Source organism: Heloderma suspectum, chromosome 4 (genome assembly GCF_057233095.1).
Source record: "Heloderma suspectum isolate Gila_16-S chromosome 4, 16-S_ref, whole genome shotgun sequence".
In the NCBI taxonomy this organism is placed as follows: Eukaryota; Metazoa; Chordata; class Lepidosauria; order Squamata; family Helodermatidae; genus Heloderma; species Heloderma suspectum.
Window position 1 is genome coordinate 105,289,784 of NC_139461.1, and position 26,782 is coordinate 105,316,565.

Genomic DNA, 26,782 nt, shown 5'->3' on the forward strand with positions numbered 1-26,782 from the left:
TGAGGGTTGCCACCTTTTGTTTCAAACCTCAAGCTATATAAGACAGGCCTGTTTCGAGCAATTGCAGCTGGGGAAATAAACAATGGTGACTTATTTCCCGCAATGCATGTGCCAGGAGGATTAGCATAATTACCCTTGGTACCATGGCTTGTTGCCATGGGTAACAAAACACCCAGAACTCATGCGCTGTTGAGGGGTTCAGGGTAGCTTGTAACCCATGGCAACAAACCATGGTACCAAGCGTAATTATGCTAATCCCCTGGCACAGGGTGGTTAAAAAGCCACCGTGGCATATCATGCAAACCAGGTCACTGCTTCTGTCCTGAACACCTCAAGAGATAGATAGGGTTAGGGTGCATACAACATGGAAAGCCCGATAAGGCTGTTAATGGATCTATACATACCTAATTTTACTGATAGTTTTGCAAGATTGTCATCCTCTGAGTTCTCCAGGAGTGGATAAGTTATAAATCCATAGTGTGTGTGGCTGTAGACACACAGTGTGGCTGTAGAGTTTTTATTTATTATTTCAGTAAGGATTATCAAACAACTCAATGAGCTCTTTCCAGTTTTTATTACATTGCCATTAAGTCACTTTACACACGCTCCACAGAAAAAAAGATTTTTAAATGTTTTCCTAGATTTACAAGGCAAAAATTGTATATACAAAATAGAAAATGAGCATGCTTAAAAAGTAAGCCTCACAAGGTTTTGTTTTAATTCTTTGGGATCAATTGTTAAAAGTGAACCCATTGACTCTTCCTGAATGATATTTTAGACCTTTTAAACAAATGTAAAAAATTAAGTCTCCAGATCTCAACACAGCTTGTCTTTGCCTGGAGAATAGGTGCTTCTCCCATTTAAGACTTCTACTATGTGATAATTTACAGGTATTTATAGAGTAAATGGTTTCACATTTACAATATGACTCTTCATCTTGTCTTAATACTAATTACTAGAAAATGGTTGTAGTCATGCCTAATTCCAAGTGTTAAGTGCTTTGCACTACTGAATCTCAGCTCAAGTATGCTGCTTCCATTGTTCCCTAGTGCAACTCTCCATTTGATTTTGGTTTTTAATTTGTGCTTCAGCCAACAGCAGGATTACTAAATAATAAAAATAATAATTTTAGATATCGGCTAGTTAACTTGTTTTAGCCAAGTGTTCAAGCTGTTTTCAACATTTGACCAATTCAACATTTTAAAAGGGAGGAAGTGCAGGAAAATCAGCATCCCATTTTCATATTTTATGAAAAATATGAAATATGAATACTACAAGCTTTCACAATTACAATCCACCTCTTAAACAATTTAGTAAAATAACAGCAGTTTAACTATAAAGTAAACCCTGATAATTTCTTAACTAGTGATCACTTTTCAATCCGTCCTCTACTGTGATCATATAAACCAAGATACTAATCAGGGCTTTCTATATTTCAAAAACTTTACATATTGGCATTCTGCTAGCAAACACACAAAATGAACAACTGTTTCAATCACACATTTTCTAAGTGTTCTTTGTAAAGTAACAGCAAAATGACTGCCAATGTTGCCATATTGTTGTCATTACTTTCCATTAATTTTTCAAAAGAAGAAGCACAACCTAGCTGATAAAAGATCTGTGTCATACCTGAATATCTTCAACCACTTTTAATTACTTGGATACTGCTTAACTAGAATACAAATTGTTTTTCTTCAGGCTTTTTGACCACAGGTAAAACTTCACAACTATAGGTACAATCCAGCCACTGTTAAGTACTTTCAAGTCCCATTGATTTCAGTGGGAGAGATAAATATTTTGTATTAAAAATCAGTACTTTACTGGGTCTGGATGATGCAACATTATTTTAACCCTTCATAAAAAGCAACCATTTGACCTCATTTTTAAGCAAACAAGAAGATGAATGGCTCATTCAACTGCCTGACCTTCACCATGCTTTCGCAATTATGCATGTATAAATGACTCCATTTACACAGCTTCTATGATTTAGAAATTTCACTGCACAAAAAGGAAATGGACACAAAATCAAAATTTTTGCTGGTCCATTTACATGATCAGGAAATACTAAGTGTCATCCTAGTAAGCACACAAGAGGTGCTTTTATGATATTCCTGTGGATAAATAAGGAAGGCTTCCAAGGGAATATTTTATATATTTTTAATTAAAAAACAGGACACCACCAACAAAGCCTATGATTGTATTTATGAGCATCTCCAGTAGCTTAATTTAAAGTAACACATCTTTTTCAAAAGATGACTGGAGATACCTGCCATCTTTTATGTTGATGCAGCATTTGACCACATACATATGAGGTATTTAACAGTCCACCTACCACGGTTTTTAAGTACTCTACATTCCAGCCTTACCTAATAAAGAACTGCCTCAAATGGTCCACAAAAGGAAAGTTTAGAGGTTAATGTTTTCATCTGTCTGCTGGCAGTGCTTATAAATAATTACTACCTTAGCATGCTGTGCTGATAAAACTTCAACATCATTGCGCCTCAGGTATTAAAGGATGAAAAATATGGAACCAAAAAAGAGTATGAAGATTGTGTCTTTAGGTATCACAGGCTTAAGCACCACTTGGAGCGATGATACTAACCCTAAAAGTTGAATTTAAACTGGAGGAAGTTGTTGTAAATAAAGAACTGTAAAGAGTAGTTTAGTGTTCAACATGCTGCTATTTTGCTTGCTTCTCGAACGCCGCTCAAGTAAGCTCCTGTAACTGTCTGTGGAAAGTGTCTGTTTGTTGCCTATTTAAAAACAGAAAAATAATTTGAGAGACTGTTACATGAAAATAAATGACATTAGTCAGAGACAATATACATGTTCCACACAGGAAGCGTCAAGTTTTGATGAGATCAAAGATGTACATAGAATAGTCGATATATCTACAACTGATTCAAAATAAGCCATGAATAAGGGTTTTTGTTTATCTAAAGTTAGGATCATTTTCACAACTGAGAGCTATCCAATGAGTTGATTGGTAAGATGAACTGCCTGGATTGTAGAGTATCTCCCCAATGTTTTCAAGAAAGAAAGAAAAGGCCAGAAATTCTGTTGGAATTCTTAAGAACAGGATATGCCATCTCAGATCAGGGAGTTTTAACTTATAAGGGATCCAATGCAAAAAACAAAATGTATTATTTCTATCTTCCCTAGCCAAAACATTGGTTGGTAAAGCAGCTTACGAAGCATAAAAACAAATTTACAAAAATTCAGGACCTACAGTAAAAGAATAAATCATTTTCGCCAGACAATAACAAGCAGGAAAGGGGTGGTTTTTTATAAATATTAAAAAGCTGCAGAACACGAATATACTAGTCTGGGCAGTAAAAGCCATCCTAAAAAATAGCAGGCCTTCACCCTCCTGAAAACAAAGAAGGAACTCACCAGTAAGGTCTCACCAGGAAGGTGTTCTACAAGAAGAGTATTACCACACAAGGTCCTCAATTACATAACCATATGTTCCATCTTAAAGGGTGGGGGTAACCACAGCTCAGCCTCTCCCAACAGATCTCAGGGCACAGGAGAGTATATGGGTGGAGGCATTCCTTCATACGAAGGCCATTAAGACTTTAAAGGTCAAAAACAGCACTTTGAATTGTGTTGAGAAACCTGCTAGTACCGTTCCCCAGCCTCAGCATAGCAATCTAGCCCCACCATACTTTCCAGAACACTCTTCAGGAGACATCCCAATGTACCAGGAGAGGATACAGCTGGTGCACTATCTAGCTGGAAAAAGGCCAAAGACAATACCAAGAATCCGCCAGCAGTGCTGGGTCCAGGAGTATCCCCAGGCTGCAAACCCATCTTTTGGGGATGTGTAATCCCTCCAGAACAGGCCTATTACATACTCCTAGGTTAACTGACACAGCCACCATCAACACTCAAGCCCATTTGGACTGAGCTGTTGGTGGTTTATTAGCTCCCACCTGACTCATTTACTGAGTCCCAGTATTGGGAAAAAGGCGGGATATAAATAAATATAATAATAATATAATAATAATAATAATTCCAGGCACAACTTCAAGGAATTCATTTCCTCACTGGCTTTAGAGGAAAAGGAGAGAACTGGCCATTATCAGCATAGTGATGACATCAAACTTCAGTCTCTCCCAGCATCTTCATGTAAATGTTAACATGGGGAGCAAGATGAACCTTGTGTTACCCCGCAGGTTAATTCTCATACCGTGGAGCACCAGTCTCCCAGCACCATTATCTGGAACTATTGGTCATGTACCACTGGAACCACTACAACATAGTACCTCTAAATTCTCTCAGTCCAGGACGATACCATGGTCACTAGCATCTGATGACTCTCCTAGAACTCTCGGAGACAACAGGAATATCCTCCCACTTTACCTCCTGGTGAACATCATCAATCAGAACAACCAGAGCACTCAGTCCCACAGACCAGGCCTGAAGTGAGGCTAAAACAGGTGTCTGCATATGTGTGATTCCAGGTATATTCCCTGACACCTTCAGTTAAAGGATTCCAGCTAGCAGGGCTAGGAAAGTTCTTTTCAGACACTGGAGAGCTGCTGCTGCTCAGGCTTGATGGACTACTGGTCTAACGGCTCCTTACATTCATACAGGATCTGAAGCGAGGTCCTAGACCAGCACCCTGCTCATATTGATTCCAGTGTCTTTCCACAATGCTTCCTCAGAACATGAATACCTTCCTTTCTGTTCTAGCTTGTATCATATTTCAGGAGGACTGAATTAGTGTGTTTTTAAAAAAATATACACATAATCAAGATTTCACCTCGCCCGCAAAGAAGATTGTTCCTTGTATGTCTTCAGCAAGGATGTCATAAGCTTCACCACTGCCTCCTGTCTTTACAAAAGTATATGCCATTTGGACCCAAGGGTCTTTGTTCCATCGTGTAACGAAGTACTTGACTGGGTCTGGCACTTCCTGCATTACAAAGAAAGGCAAAAAGAATACCTTTGTGAAATGCACCCTAACCCATATGTGTGCATGCAGTCTCACTTATATGCTTTAAACATACATTACTACTAGAGTATTGGAACAACAGTCTTACTGAAACAAAAATGTATAACCTTCCACACTGGTTAGGTAAAGTAAGTATAACGTTTTGAGAGAAAGGGACACATCAATGGCTAGAGGTGACTGACGTGTAATAAACTACATATCTATTTTAAAATTCTTTACTTTTAAACCTTCCTTAGGAATTATAAAATAAAGAGGTATAAAATAGAGATGGGGAGAAATTCCCAAACCAATACATGAATTGGAATAGTTACCCTTTAGCATTTGCACTTCGAATGTTGCGATGGAGTTCCTCGATTAAAAATGCACACAACAATGAATATATCATGGAAGAGTTCACATATGCATATATTCATGAAAATAATGGTATAAATGCATTGTTTGCAAAACTGCGTATATTGAGTAAAAATGCAAATGAATTTTTGTGTGGAGTTTTTAAAAATTCACAGACTGGTGCAGAAATGGAACGAACTTAAAACTAGAAAAATACAAAACTGATAGAAACCAGAATTGACAGATTCATCCATCCCTAATACAAAGGCCAAGGGTGACCTATGAAATACTTGGTTTAAATCTGTGTTGCATCCATGTCAGTTGTTGAAGAAAAATAGACTTACCTGTTCCTTAAACAGTTCACGGAGTACAATCATGCACTGCTGCAGCACTTGTTTGTCATCTAAGTTCTTAATAGTTACAACAGCATCACCAGTAACTACAGACATTAGAACACTACATTTACGCTGAAAACAAGACAAACAAGAACAATCTTATGTAATTCCACTAGCCAGTCCTGACCCACCATAAAACATAAAAGAATACTGGCACCTCTTGTAAATTGCCTTTACTGAAAGAAGCATTCTGTGGGTGTCTTGAGTGTGTGTGAGGGGTTGTGCGTGCGAGTTTAGAACAATGTTGCTCTTTTCTTTTTTTTTACGTTTCTGTCTAATAACAAGGCAACTATTTTTTTTTTAATGAAAATGAAAGTTATCAAACACTTTCTAATACAACTCTCACTCTGACTCAGTCAGATTTCTACACTGGGAAAGTCCGAAAGAAAATTCTTTAAGTGCCTATTTACATTAAAAGGGAGGAAGAAGAGAGCTTTTAAAGCTGCTAATTTTTCCAAATTTGAAGAATAGGAAGGGTCAACATTCAGTCTTCATGCAATATATAACATACCTGTGGATCCATGTCATAGAAAACACTGAAGAGTCCACGTTTGTTGGAATTAGGTGGAACATGGCCAAAGTAATCAGCTCCTTGAATTTTGCTGTCCCAGAATCTGTAAGGAAACTGTAGTGCAATCTAGAGAAAAAGGTTAAGAATTATCTCTTCATTGATTAATTACCTCTTTGCTGCAATACTAAGCAATACTAATGCAATACTGCAATACTAATACTAATACTAAGAGATTAATTACCTCTTTGCTGCAATACTATGCACACTTACTAGGGATTAAGCTCCACTGAATTCAGTAGAACTTACTTCCAAATACACATACATAGGATTGGCTGTTAATTTCATCAGCAGTTTTTCCACACTCCCTATCTAAGAATTCCAGCAAAGAGATACAGTTTGAGTAGCACACGTTCCAAAGGCATCTTTACTAGTCTCAGATGGTTTTAGCATTTAACTGCAGAGAGCTCAACTACATTTAGCTTACCTCTCACTTGTACTAAACCCTGAGACAACATTGTTTTTGAAAAATTAAGGGAAGGGGAATTAACAGGAAACAAATTTCCTTCTACTGTGGATGTATTTTCACAAAGGAACACACACAAACACGCACACCCATTTTCACTGGAACAACCCCATTCAGTCATGTCACAACAGGTGTTATATTATTTGAAAGCAAGGTGTACATAGTATACATATGGTTGGGATATGGGAGACCAAGATTCAAGATGGCAAAGAGTAGGGAAATTTCAATATCATTTTAATTTCAATATCATTTTAATCTGTTTTGCTGGGGTTGGTGGGTGGGCAGCCTTTTGTTACCTATCACAAACCTTCGGGACCATTTATTTAGATTTCTAAATAAATTACAAGTGTGGTGTTCTACATCTGCACTTAGCAATCATGTTACTTCTCTGCAGCTCTGGTATGTGACAAGTATTTATTAGAATTTTATCCCGCCTTTGCACCAAAATATACTGCTCAAGACAGCTAACAATAACATCAAGATTAAAAGACTTAAAGCATAACATAAAAACAAATAAGTTAAAAGCACAATTAAAAACACAACAATAAAAGAAATAAACAGCATCCAACCCAGTAATACCCCATTCTGGAGCAGACCAGCTTACTTGCCTGAATAAAAACATTTTTGACTGACAGTGGAAGGACAACAGAGAGAGACCAACCTAGCCTCCCTCAGCAGGGGGTTCCAAAGCCAGGGAGCAGCTACCAAGAAGGTGCACACAAAATGTGCCTCAGATGGTGACAGGACTGAGAGAAAGGCCTCCCAGAAAATTTTAAAACCTGGGAAAGCTCATATTGGGAGAATGTGGTCTTTGAGATAGCCTGGTCCCAAGCTGTATTCACATTAACTGGCTGCTCCACAATGCTAATGGCAAAATGATCCCTGCAAATCCGGTAGAACACAAGCCAACTGCTGCTCATATTCCACTTCACATCCCCATACGAAAGATACATTCTTACCTTTTCAATGACTCCTGCTCCTAAACTATTGATAGCTTTCATTTTTCTCTCCGACAAGGCTGGATTAAACTGGATGGCACCTTTTTGTAGTATAGCCAGAGGTACAGCCACCAAAACCTGGCAGAAGAAGAATAGCTCTAATTATACTACAGTAAGGGAGGCTTGAGGAATAACATTGTCATGAATTGCAATGCAAACTGACCTGATCCACACCTCCTGGACTAATGTGCAGGTCATTATGTAATTATTATCCTTCAGATTTTGCATTCTACAAAATTATGCAATCAAGTTCTCAGCTCAAAACAAATATCAAAAGATACTTTAAAATGCATATTTTTGGATAAAATACATCTAGACATGCACACACATTTAGGTAAAATATGTTTATAAATGTGCATTTTGTGAGAAAATATTTATTTAAACACATATTTATGTATAAATGTTCGGGATTTTAAAAAAATCATGTTAATGCAGAAGCAGGATGGAACAGACCAATGAAGACATGCAAAACTGAGACAGACTGGAAATAGACTGATCCATCCATTCCTATTCTATAGTTGAAGTAACTCAGCACAACATTCAAAATAAATCACTTCCCATTTTTAAAAAAATGGAACTAGCCCAGGGTTGGGGAACTTTGTTCAATCCAAGAGGCACATTACCTCAGTGGTAATGGCTGGAACCAAACCCCAAAGTAGGTGCAGCCAGGGTGAGCGTTCTAACAAGGCAGAGAATTATGTGACTAGTAAAGGATACATCCTACCAAAGCAAAGCCAGTAGAGTTTTGTCCACAATTCAAGGAAATATTCCATCCAAGAATTCAAGGAAACATTCCAATTCTTTCTGGACATTTTCCTGGACATCTTCCTCCACCCCAAACACACTTGAACTGCATGAGAATTCCAAGCATCCCTGAAGTGCTTCTCATTCACAAGAAGTCTTTTTAACGCTGCGCAAGACACCACTGCAATAGGACAGCTTGATGGCCTGCTCCAGACTTCAACCATGCACCTTCTCAGTTCCTACCCAGCACTTAAGACCACAACAGAATCCTTAACATGAATGTAAGGATGTGTGGAGGATTCATAGTAGAAAGTAGAAATATAAGCGGGGGCAGGTAAGCTGGTGAAATGGCAACTGAAACTAAGTAAATAGCTCTATCCTGCTTGAGTAGTTGAGGACACTAAATGGTGAAGTTATTGTTGCTTAGGTACCGCAACCAACGTATCCCCTTATCAGGCTGCAAGTTGTACACTCTGAGAAGATGTGGCCTTTACATTGACTCTTCAAAATATACAGCAGAAGCAGAAAAGGATGACACGTGTCACCTTCTGTGCTGTCCACAGAGTTCCATCAGTTGCAGTCACTTGGACTTCTTCCCCTGAATAATCAATGCTGCGGACCTGTTTAAAAAGAGAAGTGGGAGATCACCATTGTGAAATACATATTTCACAACACTACTACTGTCACTACTAAGACAGTAGTACAAATCTTTATAATCCGTGCTTTTCTATACTTTTCAGCTTTCTTTTTAGAGAAAAAGAGTTAATGACTGAATGAACCTAAAAACTAAGGCTCAGAGTTAAACTAACTGCTCGTGGAAGCTCATTATGTGAATAATCAGTCAGGAGGAGGATGGAAACAAATTTTCACTAATGTTTTTTTCTTTGGGGGGTGGGCAGTCTGAGCAATAGATTGACCCCATTGCTTTGGTGCATCACAGATACTAAATATTTGTTCCTACGTTTTAAAATATATGTAGCCTTTGGCAAATATATCCCTACCTGAGAGAATAACATCCATACATATGGCCGTGTTCACACGGAATGCTAAGCCAGAATTAAGAGTTACATGCACAGGCCTCTGTAAACCTGAGCAAAGCCTCAGGCTCACATGCTCCCCGCTCTTCCTCCTGGCCAGGAGGAAGAATAAACTACTGATCAGTTTCATTTTCTCCAGTTCCTGGCTTGGTGTTACATATGAATCAGGAATTGTGGCTTACCACAAACTCTAGTCATTTGCTAAACAAGCCAACACCACTGGATTGTGTTGCTGGTTTGTTTAACAAATGACAGAGTTTGTGTTACACCACAATTCCTAGTTTGTACATATCATTGTACACTGAGAGCCAGTGTGGTGCATTGGCTAGAGTGCTGGACTTGGACTCAGGAGATCCAGGTTCACCCACTTGGCCATGAAGCTCATTGGGTGACTTTGGGCCAGTCACTGACTAGGCCTAACCTACCTCACAGGATTGTTGTCAGGATAAAACAGAGGGGGGAAGGGCCATGTAAGCCACCTTGTATTCCTTGCAAGAGGAAAAAAGCTTGGATATATATGTAATTAATTAATTAGAATTGGGGTAAATGAAACTGAATCATAGTTTATTCCTCCTCCTAGACACACAGGAGGGAGAGGGGAAGTGTGCAAGCCCAAGGATTCACTCAGGCTCACAGAGGTTCATACAATAACACTAAATCCTGGCTTAGCATTACGTGCAAAGTAGGCATTGTAACACATAGTCAGCATACAGAGTAGGATGTGGAAAAGTTCTAGAATATATTATAAAAAGCCACGGGAAGCAATATTGATATGTTCCAAAGCAGATACTAAATTGGACACTGGTGGAAATAACTTTGAAAAGTTGAAAAAGTTAAGTTTCATCTGTATGTACATTCGAAGGCAAAGAGAACCAAACTAAACACTAGTCAGATGGAATGCTCCACAGCAAAGCAAAGAAAACTGGCTCCTCTTCCACTTTTTGATACTTACTGGAACCTTTAACCGAATGTCCAGGCCTTCTGCCATTTTTTCAATTATGGCAGAGTACCCTGAGCTAAGCAGTGTGTGATCACCAGCAAACTGAGCAAAAAATTCATTGTGATCCCAAGAGCGGGCAGAAACCTGTAAGGAGAGCATAATTCTCTTCATCAATCAGTTACAAGACTCAATGCACAAACCACGGAGGTGGACTTTTTGGAGACTGGACTAGACTTGATATGTTTCCTGTCCTGTTGTGTGCTCTCATCTATGCAGTCCACTCTCCTTGCTTCTTCTCACTGGCTAAGTGAATGAGAGGCTACTTGTCTCAAGTTGTGGCTTGGGATCCCTTCTAGCTTGTAGCCTAGGACTTAGCATTCCAAAGCATTCTCTCCAGCTTGGTCTGGATAGCTTTTGATGCAAAATCCTCATGTCTGGGATGTGCTAGCAAGTCAGCATTACATGCTCAAGTAAAAGGACCAATAAAAGCACTATGACGGATTCCACTGCTCACTGTGTGAAGCTAGCTCTGTGCCACGGGCAGGGAAACTCTGACCCAGGGGCCAAATCCAGCTTGCTTGGGGTCCCAATCCACCCTCTGACATTTCCCAGAGGGCCATGCCCCCTTTCCCTGGCTCCACTCCACTTTTTCCCCCATTCAGAAAGGTTGAAATGCTTCATCAAAGGCTTAGTTACCGGAAGCAAGACCTTTAAGCTAAAATATGGGGGGGGGTTGCCCCGCCCTCTTTGCCTTCAATCTCATCCACCACTGGAATGTGGTCCCTGACAGCTGAAAGAAGTTCCCTCGCCCTTGCCCCATGCAGTCATTCCACATTTTTCCAGAATCCATGGCCAGACCCAGTTCCTAGATTTATCAAAGTTCAGAAGCACTCCTGGACCAGAGCATATCTAAACTAGGTTTAGTACAGAAACAGCTGATCAAAACTGAAAGTGCATATATTTTAAACATATCGTTCTCTCATTATGAGCTAACATCCCATGCTCACCTCATGAAGGTTGCTGCCACAGGCATATTCAAGATTACTGACATGGAACTGAAGGACTTTTTCCTCCAGTTCACTGAACTGGATACCAGATTCCTGAATAAAAACTTTATAGATCTCCTGGATTTTATCTGCAAAAGATACATTTATTCAATGGTTAGTAATAATTACTCATTTACCTTACATTTTCATTCTTTTCAGGAGCCTAATTAGTAAAAGCTACTTTTAGTGTACATTCTTCTTTTAAAATGAAGCCTTTTTTGTGCACAAAGATGCACTTATAAATATTACAGGCATGATCCAGCTAAAGTTTCACACTTTGAAGTCCCATCAATTTCAGCCAGAGTTAAGCACATGCTCAATACCTTTTCCACTGAAACTGATAGGATTTAAAAGTGCCTAACCATAGCTAAATAGTGCCCATTGTATGGCCACAGTTTTCTCACAAATGGATGTGCTACCACAGCAAAGCCAACCTCCATTGAAAATACACTCATACATTAGCCCCATCATTCATAAGCCACAACAACCCTAATACAAGATTCCCTTTATTTTCTTTACAGCCCTGCCGGATTCTTTGTCAACGAAAATTCAATTCTGTGTTCAGAAATACTCCACATATTGCTAACAATGCAGTGATTTGGTATAATGTATTGTAGGGCTGTAACGATAAAAGAAACTGAGTTGATTCATTGTAGGCGTTTTAACTGATCAGTCAATCAAATTTCCATATGAATAAAACAATAGTTCTAAAGAAAACACATTGTCTTTAGATGACATATGCATCTGTCATAGCAGGCACCACCTCAGAAGGTGCACCCCGCTCCTGTGGGAGAGCGAAGGAGGGATGCCCTAAGATGGTGCTGGTCATACATGGTACAACAAATATAATTAACTGTATATTTTTTTAAACACTAATCAGTGAGGGGCATGGACACAAGATTCTTAATCAATTAAGTGTTGTAGTCCTATTGTATTCAGATTGCAATAAAATTCAGTAAGAGAAAAGGCAGATAAAGAACCAAATCTAAAGCTGCAAAGCAGAATTTCATCTCCAGGGCAGAAGCTGGTAGTTCCTTCTTCTCTGAAAGAAGAACAGGAATTTAAACATGCATAGGATTGTGTCCTACGACTCCCAGCCATGCCCCAGATTATTCAGCACACATCTGTCATGTTGTCCTGTTTCTATTAATCTCAGTGGTGTTCTGTGGAAATTACTCCTGATAGTTTTTATACAACATTTCAATACAGTGACTGGCATCCATAATGCCCAATGCATGTGCTTGCTCCAAAGGACTCTGTGAGCACCCAAAAGATTTGCCAGTCTCCATCAATGAAACGAAAGAACTGAAAGGCAAACTAGCACAAATTTCTGGTACTAGTTCCATAGCTATAGTACTTTGTCCCCATTACACTCTCTGTTTCTTGGGCCCTAAGTTGTTTCTCCTTACCTCCAAGAGGAATATCATGATGCTGATTTTTATCTTTTCGCCAATCTGCTACAACATCAAGGATAGAATTGAAATGGAAGTCCATGCGCTTATCTATAGTAGGATCGGTTATCCTTCCACCTTCTTGGATCAAGTCACACTTCTCTCCAATTTTATGCATTTTAATGCCCAGCTTTAGAAGAAATGGGGTTTTTTGAAGATGGAGAAGGGGATAATTAAAGTTACTTTTATGGGATGCAAACATTCATAGTCAAAGATACTAACTAATGACAACAACCCCAAGTAATGCTGCGCTGTTGCAACAAAGGTTTCTCAGACTTTAAACGCAACTCTCCTGATTCAGCAAAAAATAAGCACTGAACAAAAAACGAACAAAGAAGCTAAGAGTCCTCATTGAGGGCTTTATATTCCGAGAATCAGAATTATTTTCATTTATTATAATAAACAGTTAGCGTAATTTAAAGAACTATGAAGAGCCATCATTCTAAACAGCAATGACTAGCATTGTATACCTATCACAGCCATGAAGTGAGAAGGAACTTTAGGAACAGAGAGATTGATTGATAGCACTGGCCAATGTTTTAAAATAAGTTCTGTAGAATTTCCTGCCCCTAAGGATAACAACCACCCTTCTGTATCTCATTCCTCCTAACAACCCTGCAAGGTAGATCCTCAATGTTGCTCTTTCACAAATGCTGAAGTAAAGCCAAGAAACAGCTACTTTTCCAAAGTTGCCCTTTAGGGGCTTGGACATCTTCTGTTTACATGGATCAATACATACACACACACACACACACACACACACCCATATGCCTTATAACTACAATGTTTTCATCAATAAGAATGCAAACCCACTTGCTCACACATTAGTGCTATTGGATTGTTGACACAGCCGTTAACAATCTGTGCCCCTTTTCCCACAGTGATCCCCCTGAAAGTCTTATCGTCCCACACTCGCCCGCCAATTCTGTCCTTTGCTTCAAGCACGAGGACCTGCAACACACAAATGGGAGTGGGGGGGGGGTAAAAAACACTGTGACAAAACATCGCTTTTTCAACAGTTCACATAACCTAGATAACCTAGAGATGCCAGGAGGGTCAAAGGTTGATTATATCTCATTATGCTAAGAGTTTACCAAACTTCTGGGAGAATTATAATGACTGAAATCTGTAGTGAGTCCTCCAGAACCTGGAACCTTGGAGCGTTGGGCAGAGATTCAGTCTATCACATTCAGACACCAAGCTCTTGTTACAAGAAGGGAATTGTGAGCAAACAAGCCAGACTTGTAATTATCTGGGTAAACTTGCTGCAGGCAAGTCATGTGACAAACTCCACCCTCCATAATAATTTCATGTCAAGGTCAGCCTTGGTTCTCACCAACTAAAGGTGCATCCCTGGCCATACACCAGCCAAGGGCCATGCTAGCTAGGAATGATGGGAGTTGTGGTCCAACAGCACAAAGGCTGAAGAAGGCCGCCCAGACCAATGGACTCCAGTAGAGCACCTTCTGGACCCTAAAACAGGACACTTTCTGATCAGGTGGCAGGAGCAGAATGGAGATTTGCCAAAAGAGGAGTAGGGGTATATGAGAAATTTGTTTCAGTTCATTTTTTATCAGGATTTACCCAGTTCACACCTTCCAGACTGAACACCAACTTGGACACAATCTGCGATTGAAGTCCATACATTTCCGAGCTTGCAATGTGATTTGTGGACCAAAAAAATCGCATTCGACAGAATGCATAAATTTGAAAAATGTGCATTAAAAAAATGCGTACCTTTGAAAAATGAGTACAAATATGCTTTAGTCAATGGGAGAAGAATGCGTACATTTCAAAGATGAGTACAACTGATGCATACATTTGGAAAAATACGCATGAAAATACACACTGATTTTCATGAAAAAAGAAAAAAAACAAAGTTTGCAATCTGATACGGACTTAAAACGAGCTTCTTGATGGAATTCAGAGAACTTCGGTGGGCTTGAGTTTTGCTGATTCACACATCCTTAAATAGGAGGCAATGAAAGTATTCAAATGTCATTCTTCATATGGATTGGTTTTACCTTAATTCCAAAGTTTTGAAGTTGCCTTGCAGCTGCTATTCCTGCTGGACCAGACCCAACCACAATCACAGATTTCTTTAATGAAGAAGAGAAGAAAACAGTAAGAATAGCATTCTTCAAAGACCTGTAGGGCTATTTTTAGTAGTCAATGCACAAGTTGTATGACTGTATGGATAAAATTCTGCATCTGCTGAAGGGTTCCATTAGCAGCCACACAGATGAAACTAAGCAAGCACTGGAATCTCAAATTCATTCACACTGGAATTTATTCATGCATGAGAATAGACATTAATAATGGTACTCTTACGGTGCAATCCTATCAAGATAGGCGGCCGCCTCCGAACTCAGAGGTGACCGCCTATCCAAAGCAAGGCAGGAGAGGCATGGGTGGGGGATCGTTCCCTCTGCACCTCTCCTGCCTTGCTATTTTTCGCTACACAGCCGTTTTCAGCTGTCTAGAGGCGGGGCAGGGGACAGAGAGAGGAAGCTGCCATACGATACACTGGATGTGTCATACACGCAGCTCTGCTCTTCCCGCCCCGGAACACCCCTTTTCAGTCACTCCGCGCTCATCTTCTGAGTGCAGAGGACGGGGCTTTTCCGCACCGCCTCTGAGGCAGTGCAGATGAGGGGGGAGGTCAGTTTTCTGGGAACCAACCTCGGAGCACGGGCTCTGAGGTCTGTTCCTGGAAATGAGCATATCCTATGGCCCTCTAGACAATGTCTAGTGGCCATAGGATTGCTCCCTTAGTGTAATAATCTGGCTTTATAAAAGGATTATTGAATAACTCACGCATCAACACGCAGGTCGCACCAAACATGAATGTCAGACCACATTAATAGCTATTGTAAATATCATATCAAAACAAATTCAACTGTTTGAAAATAGGACTGGGGTGGGGAGTTCATCACCAAATACTACTCAAATTTGTTCAGCTTACATTTAAAAAAAAAACCTAATTCCTCCACATGCACATTTATCCCATCCACAGGGCAGGAGATGGTTAATTTTAACTGGACATTGTACGTTCTGTCTCTCTCTTGGTTGGAAGCTTCACTCATTTTAGTAGCATAATCTTTTCCCCATAATGGATGGCTACCAAATTTCTTCACTTCCCACCCACCCCTCATCCTGCCTTTTGAGGCACTGGAGATGGCCACAACGCCCAATATCAGCCAAATAATTCGCCTGCTGCTCCAATTTCTTACGTTTCTTTGGAAGCAGCCCACTTGAAGAGGACTCTGGACACTGGGTAAGAGTTTCTAGAGATCCAATCCCTTCTTCGCTCATTACTCTTAAAAGGAGTCCTTTCTCCATTCACCCTCCCTCCACTTGTCCCATCAGAATTTTCTGGAAATAGTTTATTAACAGGCTAAATTTTCAAACACCTACATTGTGGTAGTCTTTCGGAAGGAGAGGCTGGTCCCGAGTAACTGACAAAACCCCTGTATTAATTAGACCTTTCCTGGTCATAAAATGAAGTATCCGCTCTGTCTCCCGCACACAGCGGATGCGGACCAAACCTCGAACAATGATGTGATGAGTACATTTCTGAGGGTTTAGAGGTTCCTGTATATTGAGGGTGGAAAACAAAAAAAAGGGATATGATCCTGTTAACATAATCAAGAATGTAGTCCTGCTCAAGCCATATAGCAAACTGTGCTTCAGATGATGATGATAACTCCTGATAATTTACATCTCTGAAAAAATGATGGAAGTGTAAAAACAGCCATTCCAAAATAATCTTCCAGGCACTTAATCACATGGAATTGCTTTGGGAATTGCTTTGCAAAAAGAGTATTTAAAATGAACTGTAAGAGCTGAATAAACTGTGTGCAGGGCACAAACTTCACAGGATACAGCTCCCAAGTGCCCAGAGCTCTCTGCATGAAAGGAATATACCTTCCTGATTCACAGCATGCACTTACATGCATTTGCCAGAGGCTGCCATAGTAAGGGTCTTACTTCAGCAGCCCTCTAACAAGAGTCCCCTTAAAGTTGGGCTTTTATATTGCAGTTTTAAGCTTTCATATTTTATATTCTTTTATGCCATACTTGGTGGTTTTAATTTTTGTGAACTGCCCAGAGAGCTTCAGCTATTGGGCGGTATAGAAATACATACATACATACATGGGGAACCTCTAGTCCACGTGCCAGAAATGGCCCAAAGAAGTTCCTCATCTGGCCCACTATCTTCTTCCCCAGGACCTTCCCTCTCTCTCAGCTGGGAAAAGCTCTCATGCCTGATCAGCATCTTTGCCTAGCAGTGGAAATACAACAGAGATGGAGCTGGCCTGCCCTCCCTTAGCATGAAGTTACAGAGCCTGGGAGCAGCTACGGAGAAGGCCCTCTCTCATGATCCTGCCTGTGCCTCCGATGGTGGTGGGACAGAGAGAAAAGCCTCCCTCACTCTCCAAAATATTTAAAATTAGATTAATATATGATTCTCTCTTTAAAATGTGTCCAATTTTCATGTATGCTTACTTTGCAGTTTGTGTACCAGAGAGCCAGAATGAGGTTTCTCAGAGCTAGGTACATGGTGGGGTCTCGTGAATATTCTGGAAACTCATAGAGTTCATCTAGTTCCATTACATCTGGTCTTACACACAGTGCTTTACCACATTCATTGGGCTGATAGAAAGGCTGGAAGTACTTGTTCATCCCTGGAAGATAATAAGGCATAGCACAGGATTAGTTGCATGTAGCACCTCCATAAGCAGTCCCAGTTCAATCAAGGTGTGATCTCTGGAAGCACACACACACATTCATTTATTGCAGGCAGCTGCTCATCATAGGCAAGGGAGGTCAAGAATTTGCCCCTAAGAACAGCAATGGCTACTGCTTACACCAGACAAATATTTACGATGCTTACACATCCCCTCTCTGCCCCAAAGCAACTGAGGTGACATACAGCATATGCACTAATGCATTACTCATAGGAGGAATGTGCTTATACTACATGCTTATGCATATAAACCAGAAGTGGGCAACTTGTGGCTCTCCAGGTGGTTTGGCCTACAACTCCTCACTATTAGCTGGCTAGGGAGGTGGGAGTTCAGGCCAAAATAGCTGGAGGACCACAATTTGCCCACTTCTGATGTATACCTTGTGATATTGGCATGGCTTACATCAGCCTTCCCCAACCTGGTGCCTTCCAGATTGTTTGGACTATAACTCCCATCAGCCCCAGCCAGCATGGCAAATGATCAGGAATGCTGGGAGTTATAGTCCAACCATCTGGAAAGCACCAGGTTGGGGAAGGCTGGTCTACATAGTTGAGGGTCAGTCTTACATTATGCAGTTTTCATAGAAGACCGTGCATTATATTACACATTAATTTGGAAACACTCTCTCATATACATCATGCTCACACCATCTCCAACATGGAACAGAACCCTCATTTCACTCAGGCCCAATTGATACCTCACTGGTGCAGCATGTAGTGTCCCACTTTCTGGTGGCTGCTTCCTCCATTGCTCCAGTAACATCTCATTGAAGAAACTCTGTTGCAAGAAGCCACGTTAGCAATTAGGCTAAAAGAGCTGATGTGGCTATTCCCCTTACGATCTATATCAAATAATACTTACATCAAAGTATCCCAGAATAGCGTGGGACTCAGTCACAGAGATGAGACAACCAACACTGGTAACATGAATCACACTGGGGAAGCATGCGTTACAAAGCCAGAAAACTACATCCTTTTCAAACACTTCAGCTTGTTTGGAAAGAGAGGGTGGTTTAAAAGCAGTAATGGGCAACTAATTCATATTAGCTGATCTTGAACATATGCCTTGCAATCCTACATACGTCTACTCAGAGTTCAATGGGTCTTACTCCCAGGTAAATGTGGACAGGATTGCAACCATAAAGTGCCTTGCCTAGGATACTGCAGCCACATCTGGGAAAGTGCTCACAAGAAAGAGTGGCACATGTAGGGACTAGGCATTATGGTGGGTTAGCTAAGACTATAAGTGATTTCTGGGACATTTTCACATGGCAAAATATTGGGTCAAATGATAGCATTTGGGTCAGCATATTAACTACATAGTGTAGTTACCATGCACCCCAGCAGTGAGTGGAGAAAAAACCTCTAGATTCTTTGAAGAGGGTGTTAACATCTGCCCTTTACTGAGCTGTCATTTCTTCCTTCATTCTTACAGGAACAGAATTGTTTCCAATATATATTTTGACTATATAATGACAGTATATATCTTGCAGGGCCTTCACACTCCTTGTTCTTGAATTTAGCTGCAGTGGCGGCGGCAGCAGAAGTCTTATCTTCTTGTTCTCAATGATCGCATGGTGCTGCTGAAGCACAGAATTGGGACTGATGGGAGCACAAGAGAATGGCGTAAACATGCTGGGAGTCAAAATGCCATGGAAACTTGCAGGACTGATCTCGAATCACACCATCAGGTGTGATTCATCCTTGAACCCACCTGAAAGACTTTAAAATTAAATTTAAAAAATGATTTTGTATTTATTTTTAAGGAGTTTTAACATGAATCCTGATTTCCTAATATAAGAATCAAGAGCCTGCAAGGTTGCAACATAAGAATATAAGAAACGCCATGCTGGATCAGACCAAAGGTCCAGCATTGTGTTCCTACAGTGGACAACTAGATGCCTATGGGAAGCCCACAAGCAGGAAACATAACAACTAAAAAACAGGGGTTAAACTGAAGCCCACTTTAAACAGGAGAAGGCTGCATGGAAAGCACTTATCCAGGCAAGAGTTCAACACAGCTGCCATCCCATTTTAAAAGGCACTTAACCTTGGTTATTGCCTTGCCAAAACTGCATAAAAATGACTCAAATGCATGGCAGTAAGCACCATTTAAATGAGATATCAGCTGCATGGAACACTGCGAAGTGCTGTCCATTCAAAACTGGCCGGGTTCGTACCATCAGCAGGGAAAACTATGCAATATGGCCTGTTTCCCCCACCCCCGTGCGTGCCGCTCGCGTGCCCAGAATTTCCTTAATTACCCGCATTGTGTTGCAGGTTGATGTGTCGTCAGAACGTGACATGCAGCAGGGGTGGCTTCTAACCCACCCCCCAACCCATGGTTTGTAGTAGGGGTTGTAGGGTGGGTTGGAAGCCACCCCCGCTGCACCATGTGCTGGGTTTGGACGACATGGCAACCCACGACGCCACGCGGGTGGTTAAGGAAATGCCAGGCGTATGAGCGGCACATGCAGGGCAGGGGAAACAACCCATGCTGCACAGCTTCCCCCGCTGATTGTGCAGACCTGGCCAGTGTAAGGTTTAAGTTGCCACTTAAGTGCAGGAGAGGACCAAAACACATCCCTGGCTTACCAGCAATAGTAGGCAGAGTCTTTAAATGCTCCATTTTTACCGCATTGGATTCACCAAGCAACCGGTGAGTACTGGTACAAGACGGACTCATGCCCACACAGTCTGGGTAGTATGCAGACAGCAAAGGAGCAGCCACGCTGTCCTTCAGCAAAGGAGGGAGGATGAGCATGGAATACCACCAGTGATCCGAAACTTCAGCAACTCTCTAGGAAGGAGCACAGGAAGAGAGTCAGGAAGAATAGTCGCAGGAGTAACTAAAGCTTTGGCTTCCCATGTTATCTCTCATTCCTGATGAACTTCAACTCATAGGATTAAAAGATGGATTCATTTTATTTTTTTAAAGGTATTTATTTCCCCCACACTGAAATGATGATCTTTTCCTATCTGATACCTTGAACGCATGGGTAACAGGACCCCTTGCACGACTAGTACAGCAGGTTCTTTCTGCAGAAAAGGTGCTTCAAGGGAAAAATGTGTGCCATTTCTGGGTGCTCTATCAGGAATGTGGAGGAGCTTGCTTCCATGTGTCTTTAACAGGATGACTCAGTTGGGCAGAAGTACAGTGGGACCAAGTGACATGGCTCTTAACCATTTCTCTCTTTGAGGCCAAAAATCCTAGGTACTGCCCAAATCTGACAGTTGAGATTTTGTGATGACAACAATCAAGGGAAGATTGGGGTGGGGGGGATGTGCCCTTTTTTAAACAGAAACGACACAGAAATTATTCCACGCAGTGTGGACAAAGGACAAGAATACTAGTCAAATAAGCAACCTAATATATAATACATCAAACTGGTATGTCTTAGAATCATAGAATAGTAGGGTTGGAAGGGGCCTACAAGGCCATCAAGTCCAACCCCCTGCTCAGTGCAGGAATCCAAGTCAGAGCATCCCCAACAGATGGCTGTCCAGCCTCATCTTGAACGCCTCCAGTGTGGGAGAGCCCACTACCTCCCTAGGTAATTGGTTCCATTGCCGTATTGCTCTAACAGTCAGGATGTTTTTCCTGACATTCAGCCGGAACCTGGCTTCCTGTAACTTCAGCCCATTATTCCATGTCCTGCACTCTGGGATGATCGAGAAGAGATCCTGGCCTTCCTCTCTGTGACAACCTTTCAAGGACTTGAAGCGCGCTATCATCTCTCCCCTCAGTCTTCTCTTCTCAAGGCTAAATATGCCCAGTTCTTTCAGTCTCTCTTCATAGGGCTTTGTTTCCAGTCCCCAATCATCTTCATTGCCCTCCTCTGAACCCTCTCCACTTTGTCTGCATCCTTCTTAAAGTGCGGTGCCCAGAACTGGACACAGTACTCCAGATGAGGCCTAACCAGTGCTGAGTAGAGGGGAACTAGTACTTCCCGGGATTTGGAAGCTATGCTTCTATTAATGCAGCCCAAAATAGCATTGGCCTTTTTTGCAGCCACATGACATTGTTGGCTCATATTCAGCTTGTGATCTACAACAAAACCATGTGTTTACAGAACTGGATGTAAACCAAAAGCGACGAGCATGTAGAAGCTCACTCCCACTGTACTCTGGCAATTTATGGGTTAAACAACCCATGAATTCCTGTTACGTGTGAATTGGGTAAATGTATTTACTGCTAAATATGTCACCTCCGGGCAGTATCCAACGCTGGCAATTCAACAGCTCTAAACACACTGCACTGATGGGAATGACGGCTAGCACAACAGGAAAGTAGTGCTTGCTAGCACAACCCAAGCAGGTAACCCAAACTACCTATTTGCAGAACAAGACATGTTAGCAGAACTCCTTTCTGTTACCTCCGCTGGCCTGTCCCATTCCAGAAGCAGTAGTTTCAGGTAGTTACTTAAGTTGCACTAGCAACTTTCCCATTGCACTAGTGGTCATTCCCACTAGTGCAGCAGCAGTACTGATACTGCCCGATGTCTTTCCCACAGTTACAGTTTATTCTGATACCACATGCATTGCTCACCAGATCCTCAGGCATGCAGCACTGGTCTGAACCTTCAACCTGTAATATATATAACTACGTCAGATAACTGAACAACTTCTCTGACCTGCACAAAGCCCCCAAACATTATTTAAGTGAGAGTAAGTTAAGTAAGTTCTCTTTTGTAAACAATGCTTTGTGACTGACGCAACAGCATGGCTTCTGTTATATACCATGAAATGTAGGGCCAAATTATTTTATTTATTAATTATATAACACACATTCTCAGATCCATATTCTAAGAAAACCCAACAGCAGCTTCTTTAAAGGGGAAAATAGCTTTGAGGAGGGGTGATTTGCAGTGAAGCAGCTGGGGAAGAGGATGCTTAGCCCTTTCACCCACCTGCCCATTTTCTGTTGCAACCCCCATCCCCCCAAAACCACCTTCCCCCACAGGCTTTTCAGATGCATGTTCACCTTTACAAAAACATATGAAACCCTCTTGGGAGGTGAGGAATTCAAGCCCTTCCATGTAGAAAGTGAGGGCCTGTTTAAGGCGGCTTAATTCCCTGCAGCAAACTGGGAAATGGAGCACTCAACAACTCCACCTGAGATAGGATGCAAAGAGCACTAAGCTGTTCCTGCAAAACAGCCATTGTGAACGTCCCTTATAGTGCTTGTGTGCATGAACAGCTACATCACTGCAAGAGAATATGAAGCGTATTGATAAATATGCAGGCCTAATCCAATGGTGTCTACAGACAAACACAGCGCAAATGTTTAAGACTGGAGGCTGAAGAAGCTGAGGTTGATCAGTTCTGTGAAGACCTACAACACCTTCTAGAACTAACACCGAAAAAAGATGTCCTCTTCATCATAGGGGATTGGAATGCTAAAGTAGGAAGTCAAGAAATCACTGGGATAACAGGCAAGCATGGCCTTGGTGTACAAAATGAAGCAGGACAAAGGCTAATAGAGTTTGCCAAGAGAACACGCTGATCATAGCAAACGCTCTTTTCCAACAGCACAAGAGGCAACTCTACACATAGACATCACCAGATGGTCAATATCGAAATCAGATTGATTATGTACTTTGCAGACAAAGATGGAGAAGCTCCATACAGTCAGTAAAAACAAGACCTGGAGCTGACTGTGGCTCAGATCATGAGCTGCTTCTTGCAAAAATTTCAGCTTAAATTGAAGAACGTAGGGAAAACCACTAAACCATTCAGGTATGACCTAAATCATATCCCTTATGAATATACAGTGGAGGTGACAAATAGATTTAAGGGATTAGACCTGATAGACAGAGTGCCTGAGGAACTATGGACGGAGGTCTGTAACGTTGTTCAGGAGGCAGCAACTCAATCCATCCCTAAGAAAAAGAAATGCAAGAAAGCAAAGTGGCTGTCTGATGAGGCTTTACAAGTAGCTGAGGAAAGAAGGAAAGCAAAAAGCAAGGGAGAAAGGGGAAGATATATCCAACTGAATGCAGATTTCCAGAGAATAGCAAGGAGAGAGAAGAAGGCCTTCTTAAATGAACAATGCAAAGAAATCGAAGGAAACAATGGAATGGGAAAGACTAGAGATCTTTTCAAGAAAATCAGAGATCTCAAGGGAACGTTTTGTGCAGAGACGGGCATGATAAAGAACAAAGAAGGCAGGGACCTAACAGAAGCAGATGAGATTAAGAAGAGGTGGAAAGAATACACAGAAGAACTATACAGGAAACATCTTAATGTTCCTGACAGCCATGATAGTGCGGTCACTGAACTTCAGCTGGACATCCTAGAGAGTGAAGTCAAGTGGGCCTTAGGAAGCATTACTAACAACAAAGCTAGCGGAGATGACAGTATTCCAGCTGAGCTATTTAAAATCCTAAAAGATTATGCTGTTAAAGTGCTGCACTCAATATGCCAACAAATTTGGAACACTCAACAGTGGCCGCAAGACTGGAAAAGGTCAGTTAACATGCCAATTCCAAAGAAGGGCAATGTCAAAGAGTGTTTAAACTACCGCACAATTGCGCTCATTTCACATGCCAGCAAGGTGATGCTCAAAATCTTACAAGCTAGGCTTCAGCAGTATGTGAACTGAGAACTACTGGAAGTACAAGCTGGGTTTCGAAGAGGCCGAGGAACTAGAGATCAAATTGCCAACATTCTCTGGATCATGGAGAAAGCAAGAGAATTCCTGAAAAACGTCTATTTCTGCTTCATTGACTACACTAAAGCCTTTGATTGTGTGGATTACAACAAACTGTGGCAAATTCTTAAAGAGATGGGAGTACCAGACCGCCTGACCTGTCTCCTGAGAAACCTGTACGAGGGTCAAGAAGCAACAGTAAGAACCGGACATGGAACAACCGATTGGTTCAAAATTGGGAAAGTAGTATGACAAGGCTGTATATTGTCACCCTGCTTATTTAACTTATATGCAGAGTACATCATGAGAAACGCCGGGTTGCATGAATCACAGATCGGAATTAAGATTGCCGGGAGAATTATCAACAACCTCAGATACGCAGACGATACCACCCTAATGGCAGAAAGCAAAGAGGATCTAAAGAGCCTCTTGTTGAGGGTGAAAGGGGAGAGTGCAAAAGCTGGTTTGAAACTCAACATTAAAAAAACGAAGATCATGGCATCTGGCCCCATCACTTCCTGCCATATAGAAGGGGAAGAAATGGAAGCAGTGACAGATTTCACTTTCTTGGGCTCCAAGATCACCGCAGACGGTGACTGTAGCCATGAAATTAAAAGACGCGTGCTCCTTGGGAGGAATTTCCCAGTAGTAACGTATGGCTGTGAGAGCTGGACTATAAGGAAGGCTGAGCGCCGAAGAATTGATACTTTCCAACTGTGGTGCTGGAGAAGACTCTTACGAGTCCCCTGGACTGCAAGGAGGTCAAATCAGTCAATCCTAAAGGAAATCAACCCTGAGTGTTCATTGGAAGGACAGATCCTTAGGCTGAAGCTCAAATATTTTGGCCACCTAATGCGAAGAGAAAACTCCCTGGAAAAGACCCTGATGCTGGGAAACACTGAAGGCAAAAGGAGAAGGGGACAGCAGAGGATGAGATGGCTAGATAGCATCACCGATGCAATGAATATGGACTTGAGCACGCTCTGGGAGAGAGCGCAGGACAGGAAGGCCTGGCGTGCTATGGTCCATGGGGTCACGAAGAGTCGGACACGACTGAACGACTGAACAACAACAACAACCTTGGGAGGAAAGCTATGGCAAACCTAGACAGCATAGTAAGAAGCAGAGACATCACCTTGCCGACAAAGGTCCATATAATCAAAGCTATGGTTTTCCCATTAGCAAACGTATGGCTGTGACAGCTGGACTATAAGGAAGGCTGAGCGCCGAAGAATTGATGCTTTCAAACTGTGGTGCTGGAGAAGACTCTTACGAGTCCCCTGGACTGCAAGGAGGTCAAAGCAGTCAATCTTAAAGGAAATCAACCCTGACTGCTCATTGAAACGACAGATACTGAAGCTGAAGCTCCAATATTTTGGCCACCTAATGCGAAGAGAAAAGTCACTGATGCTGGGAAAGATTGAAGGCAAAAGGAGAAGGCGACGGCAGAGGATGAGATGGCTAGATAGCATCACCAATGCAATGAATATGAACTTGAGCACACTCCGGGAGAGAGCGCAGGACAGGAAGGCCTGGCGTGTGATGGTCCATGGGGTCACGAAGAGTCGGACACGACTTAACGACTGAACAACAACAACAACAAATGGCAGCCTCTAGAAACAGCCTAGCCAGCAGCATTTTCAGTACAGCTGGATGTTGAAGGTACCTTGATGGAATTGTTCAGTTTCATGCCACAGCGGTATGTTTTGGCTATTTGTGAGGTAAGCTGGATTTCCTTTGTCAGCTGACGCCATTTGCCACACTCTGGCTTTGTGCACTGGACCTGAAAATAAAATCAAGAAGTGATCATTTTTCCTTATATCAAAAAGCAAAGGCACACTACTAAGATCAGAGGGGCGGCTCTCAAGTGCAGACCTCCTTAAGGAGACACAACTACCTGCTTGGAAAGGCATACAAACTGCTCAACTTTTCCCATCAAGCTTGTATGGGTAGGAACATGTGGCAGCATTCATAGCTGACGTTAAACCAGAATTATTTTCTCCCTTTGGGGTATTTTTCATTTTGTATAATAAATGCAACAAACAACAAATAAATACAACAAATGGAATGAGTAGAACAATTAAGTTTGACACACCAGAAATACATCATATATATATTACTTAAAGAGAAATGTGGTTACATTCAGTTTTCATGCTTAAAAAAACTTTTTATTTGCAACACTGCAATAACAACACAGCTGGCAACAAGGTCTATTAAACAACAACCAAAAAAATGGGGGGAAATAAAACATCAATGTACAGTTATCATTAACGTGTCCTTTGATATAGGAAAAAGGGAGAAAAAGGAAAAAAACACAAAGAGGTGGGGAAAAGGATTTAACACTTTCATTTCAAACATTTGATAGGTGTGGGTGTTTCCTTCTAAGCTTGGAGTATAAGTCTCATTGCAACTGTAAAGGCTCTCAGTAATGAAACTTAGTAAACG

General features: G+C 41.5%; 1 protein-coding gene across 3 annotated transcripts in view; it reads right to left on the bottom strand.

Moving 5' to 3' along the window:
- Positions 1-555: 555 nt before the first annotated feature.
- The window catches only part of KDM1B (lysine demethylase 1B), a 38,106-nt gene continuing 11,879 nt past the window's right edge, over positions 556-26,782 (bottom strand). For all 3 annotated transcript variants that reach the window (XM_084850158.1, XM_084850157.1, XM_084850159.1), the window contains 16 exons: positions 26,004-26,120; positions 22,235-22,273; positions 20,281-20,485; positions 17,445-17,623; positions 16,353-16,529; positions 14,960-15,034; positions 13,749-13,886; positions 12,894-13,065; positions 11,446-11,573; positions 10,451-10,582; positions 9,007-9,081; positions 7,679-7,795; positions 6,197-6,322; positions 5,635-5,757; positions 4,769-4,921; positions 556-2,753 (listed from right to left, as the gene is read on the bottom strand). In XM_084850158.1, the coding sequence (XP_084706284.1) occupies positions 2,670-2,753; positions 4,769-4,921; positions 5,635-5,757; positions 6,197-6,322; positions 7,679-7,795; positions 9,007-9,081; positions 10,451-10,582; positions 11,446-11,573; positions 12,894-13,065; positions 13,749-13,886; positions 14,960-15,034; positions 16,353-16,529; positions 17,445-17,623; positions 20,281-20,485; positions 22,235-22,273; positions 26,004-26,120 (2,040 nt within the window). In that variant the 3' untranslated portion in view covers positions 556-2,669. The remainder of the gene's footprint in view (positions 2,754-4,768; positions 4,922-5,634; positions 5,758-6,196; positions 6,323-7,678; positions 7,796-9,006; positions 9,082-10,450; positions 10,583-11,445; positions 11,574-12,893; positions 13,066-13,748; positions 13,887-14,959; positions 15,035-16,352; positions 16,530-17,444; positions 17,624-20,280; positions 20,486-22,234; positions 22,274-26,003; positions 26,121-26,782) is intronic.